Genomic DNA, 5,166 nt, shown 5'->3' on the forward strand with positions numbered 1-5,166 from the left:
GGGCAACTTGAAGCTTGATAGAAGAAGAGTAGCTAATTAGGTATAAATAGAGATGAGGAAAGAAGAGGGGAAGGTCGGCTCTAAATTTCTTGAGAAGTCGGCTGCCTCTTTAATTAATATTAATTTTTATTTAATTTTAATTTTAATTTTTTATTTTTTTTTTTAATTCAATATTACTTTAATAATTATTATACATACTATTATAAATTATTATTAAAACTGAACTAATAATTTATTATAATGATTAATATAATAATTAGATATATTAATTATTATAATTTTTTTTATTTTTTTTTAATTAAAATAATAAATAATTAATATAGAATTTAATAAAATGATTAGTAAAACTTGTAAAATTAAATAAATAATAAATAAAATAATATAGTTATTTTAATTCTTATTATAAAGTAATAACTAGTTATATTAATTATTACTATAATAGTTATAAAAAATTTTAATTTTAATTTTTTTTTTTTTTTTTTTAATGAATAATATTAATATAAAGAATTAATCTTTATAATTATTATTAATTAGAAATTAATTATTATTATTAATATGAATTAATTATTGATATTTATTATTTGTTAGTTAATTGGATATTAATCAATTTATTAACTTTAATTATTATTAATTAAAATCAATAATTATTAATTATTATTAATGGAAAGTTAATATTAAAAAATGATAGAATTGAAATATAATTCTCTTAATTATTGTTATTAATCTAATAATTAGAATATCAACTTAATAATATAATAATATATAAATTTAAAATAAATGAGAAGACTAAACTTACTGTAATAACTAATATTAATCAAATAATAATAATATATTAATTAAATTAATAGTTATTAATATGCTAATTAATATAATAATTAATATTTAATATAATAACTAATAACTAATATTAATCAAATAATAATAATATATTAATTAAATTAATAATTATTAATATGCTAATTAATATGCTAATTAATATTTAATATAATAACTAATGTAATCTTTAATTAATCATATTAATATAAAAACATAATTAATAATCCTAATTAATACTATTTATTATTAATTATAAAATCCTAATAAATATTTGAAATAATAAATCTTAATGATTATTAATATTGTAATTACTATATTAAAAATAGGTTTTTTATAGGAAACTAATAAGGGAGATTCAATTAACTACCTAATTAACTAATATTATAAACTTTTAATGGAGAATTATTATTATTATTATTATTATTATATTATATTATTATTATTATTATTCTTATTATACTGTTGGGTTAATTTTTCTGATTAGGGGAAACCAGCTTCCACTGATCTCCATACCGTTGTCTCTGTTGAGATTGTGCGGGTGTTTGATAATCTCCAGGGCTTCTCTGATCTTTCGCTTATGGTGCTGTTCTTCCTTGGCGATAATGGAGGCGCTTTCCAAGAGGACATGGTGCTTAGTTTTTTACGAGTATTCTGCAAGGGCGGAGGAACGAGATCTTTCATTTTTAATATCAGCCCCATGTTCTTTGAGTCTTGTCTGCAGAGAACGACCAGTTTCACCAATGTAGCTTTTCCCACACGAGCAATCGATTTTATAGACCCCTTTAAGTTGATGTTTATCAATGTTATCCTTAACTGATCTCATACTTTGCCTGATTGTCCCAGGGGCTGAGAATTGCGTGCTTATGTTTTTCCTTTTTAGGACTTTCGAAATCTTATCTGTGACTCCATGAATGTAAGGAAGAAAAACCCTACCACCCTCAGGTTGATCTCTGGTCTTAGGTTCATGAGATAACAATCTTTTCTCGGCTTTCTGGATTGCTCTTTTAATCTCGATTTCTTTGTAGCCTAAACCTTTAAAGGTTGAGACTAAATGCTTCTTTTCTTCATCCAGATGATCAGTGTCGGAAATTCGAAATGCCCTGATAGCAAGAGTGTTTAGAACACCAAGCTTCTGTGCTGGGTGATGGTGGGAGTCAGCATGGAGGTAGTTCTCAGTATGGGTAGATTTTCTGAAAACTTTGTGCCCAATGGAGCCATCATCTCTTCTCATGATGAGGATGTCTAAAAAAGGAATGCTCCTGTTTTCTTCAAGCTCCATAGTGAATTTTATATCTGAAGAGATGGAGTTCAGGTGAATAAAGAATTTGTCAAGCTCAGCCTTACCATGAGTCCATTTTATATTAGTATCATCAACGAAACGCTTCCACCACGCTGGTTTCAAAGGGTACGAATCTAGGGCCTTCTTTTCAAAATGTTCCATGTATAGGTTTGCCACGATTGGTGAAAGGGGGGATCCCATTGCCACTCCAGTTGTTTGTTCATAATATGTTCCTTGGAAGGTGAAAACAGTTGATCGCGGGCAAATTTCGGCCAATCTTGCAGTCCCTGGATCAGTGACCTCTTTTATAACTTGAATGGCTTCTTCAAGAGGAATCTTGGTGAATAGGGACACAACGTCAAAGCTAACCAGGAGGTCGTCCCGCTCTAACTTCTCATTCTTAATAAGCTTTACAAAGTCATGGGAGTCCTTGATGAAAGAATCAGTGTTTCCGACCAGGGGCTTGAGGATTCTTGCAACATATTTAGCGAGCTCATATGTTGGGGATCCAATTGTATTGACAATTGGTCTGAGAGGGGCACCTTCTTTATGGATCTTTGGTAGCCCATAAATCCTAGGTATGCATTCACTGGAGGGAATTAATTTCTTCTTTAGTTTATCATCAAGGTTAGATTCCAAGATGGCCTTTTTGACCTCTTTCATAATTTTGGGGATCGGGTTCTTGTTCAGCTTCTTATAACTCCCACAATTAAGGTGATCGTTCATTTTGCATATATAATCTTCTTTATCCAGAATCACTGCTGCTCCTCCTTTATCTGCCTTGAGAACCACAATTTTTTCATTGTTGCGCAGGGACTTGAAGGCTCTTTGCTCTGCTTTACTCAAATTACTCTTGGGAACCCTGGCCTTCCTCATAATAAGGGAGCATTCTTGTCTTAATGCTTCTTTATCTTCCAGGGTAAGGTTGCTAATCCCATCTTCAATATTACAAATCAATTTCTCAACAGGGAGGTTTTTCGGGGCAACAGAAAATCCAAGGCCTTTTCTGAGAACACTAATGACTTCAGGCTCTAAACTCTGGGAAGATAAATTTACGACTTTTCTTTTTGGTTTGAATTCTGATGTGTTGACGAATTGAAAGGGCGCTCCATCCTCCATATGTGAGCTTATGACTACCGAATTTTGGTCAACATGATCATTGTTTACAACCGGGGTCTGCGCAGGTAAAACCGAGCTTAAATCTTTATTAATACCTTCAACATGATCAATGTTTACAACCGGGGTATGCGCAGGTAAAACCGATTTTAAATCTTTATTATTACTACCCTCAGCTGAAACATTAGAGCTTTCACACATTTCATTAGTGAATGCCTCATCCGAATGTGAGTTTATGCTCGCCAAACCTTGGTCAACCTGATCGAAGTTTACAACCGGGGGCTGCGCAGCTGAACCGACGTTTATATCTATCGTTAGGTCCAAGAGGGGGCTGTGCAGGTGAAACGGTGATTGTATTCATCGAATTTGAGTTCAAAACCGGGTGCTCAGGTTGGAAGGCCGCATTTATCACCGTAATTGAACCATGATTGTTGGCAGATTCGGACTTATCTTCGACAGCCACAGACCGGAGACTATTCACCTTAAGACAGTCATTCGGGTCGATTTTCTGCGAGTTATTCAAATTGACACCATTGTGAACCTGCGTAATCAGCCTAGCGCTAAGCTCCATTTCCTGTTCATTGAAATATGAAAACGCTGTTGTCTGAAGGTCATTGGTGACCGGGCTCATCTGCGCAGTCCTCATCTGTCCGTCTGCGTTACCAGTTTTATTATCTTTCTGCGTTCTAACCGAATCATGACTGCTGTTGAAACCGATATCCTTCGATTGCTGGTTTGTGTTTGTGATTGATCCTTTTCTACCTGATACAATTGTGCTAGTCGAATAATTGCCCAAATTTCTGTCATTATACTGTGATAGCAGGTTGGACAATTTTCTGCTATGACGTCTTCTAGAGATCTGACCTTCATTACTACTCTTCAGAGCGGCCCTGGCATCAATAACGGACCAGAGATCTTGGCTAATGAGGTTGGAAAGCTTTAAGTGTGCTGAGAGCGCGGAGCGACAGAGATTATCTAGAGAAGCCCTAACCTTTTTTATTTCAGTTCTTACTAGAGACATGCTGAGATGGAAAAACGCCTTCCTGTTATAACTGTTATGCATTCTGTGGTTAATCTAAGCAAACGGGGGAATAAGATTATTGTTGCGACAATTCTTAAGAAATTGTAAATCAGCAGCTCTTCTTGCTATCTTAGCTCTAGTCTTTTCAAGTGAAATGATTTCACTCCAGGTATCCCCTCCGTGTAGGGAAATAATTCTGGATTTGAGACCTCTGTGGTGCAATATTTTTGATTTAGTCATCGGAGATTCCACAGTAAGAAAATTATTCTGCCAACGTTTCAAATCCCAACCGGGATCCATCATCAAGGCAACTTGAAGCTTGATAGAAGAAGAGCAGCTAATTAGGTATAAATAGAGATGAGGAAAGAAGAGGGGAAGGTCGGCTCTAAATTTCTTGAGAAGTCGGCTGCCTCTTTAATTAATATTAATTTTTATTTAATTTTAATTTTAATTTTTTTTTTTTTAATTGAATATTACTTTAATAATTATTATACATACTATTATAAATTATTATTAAAACTGAACTAATAATTTATTATAATGATTAATATAATAATTAGATATATTAATTATTATAATTTTTTTTTTTTTTAATTAAAATAATAAATAATTAATATAGAATTTAATAAAATGATTAGTAAAACTTGTAAAATTAAATAAATAATAAATAAAATAATATAGTTATTTTAATTCTTATTATAAAGTAATAACTAGTTATATTAATTATTACTATAATAGTTATAAAAAATTTTAATTTTAATTTTTTTTTTTTGATTTTTTTTTTTATTAATGAATAATATTAATATAAAGAATTAATCTTTATAATTATTATTAATTAGAAATTAATTATTATTATTAATATGAATTAATTATTGATATTTATTATTTGTTAGTTAATTGGATATTAATCAATTTATTAACTTTAATTATTATT

The 5,166-nt window shown here is 30.9% G+C and overlaps 1 protein-coding gene across 1 annotated transcript; it reads right to left on the reverse strand.

Moving 5' to 3' along the window:
- Nucleotides 1–1,456: 1,456 nt before the first annotated feature.
- LOC149249622 (uncharacterized) lies at nucleotides 1,457–2,821 on the reverse strand. The gene has a single exon (XM_089453428.1). The coding sequence runs from the start codon at nucleotides 2,819–2,821 to the stop codon at nucleotides 1,457–1,459; it is 1,365 nt and encodes a 454-aa protein (XP_089309554.1).
- Nucleotides 2,822–5,166: the final 2,345 nt, after the last annotated feature.

The sequence above is a fragment of the Pinus tabuliformis genome, chromosome 7 (genome assembly GCF_031772625.1).
Source record: "Pinus tabuliformis cultivar Carrire ecotype Pingquan chromosome 7, CPIR1, whole genome shotgun sequence".
Taxonomy (NCBI): Eukaryota; Viridiplantae; Streptophyta; class Pinopsida; order Pinales; family Pinaceae; genus Pinus; species Pinus tabuliformis.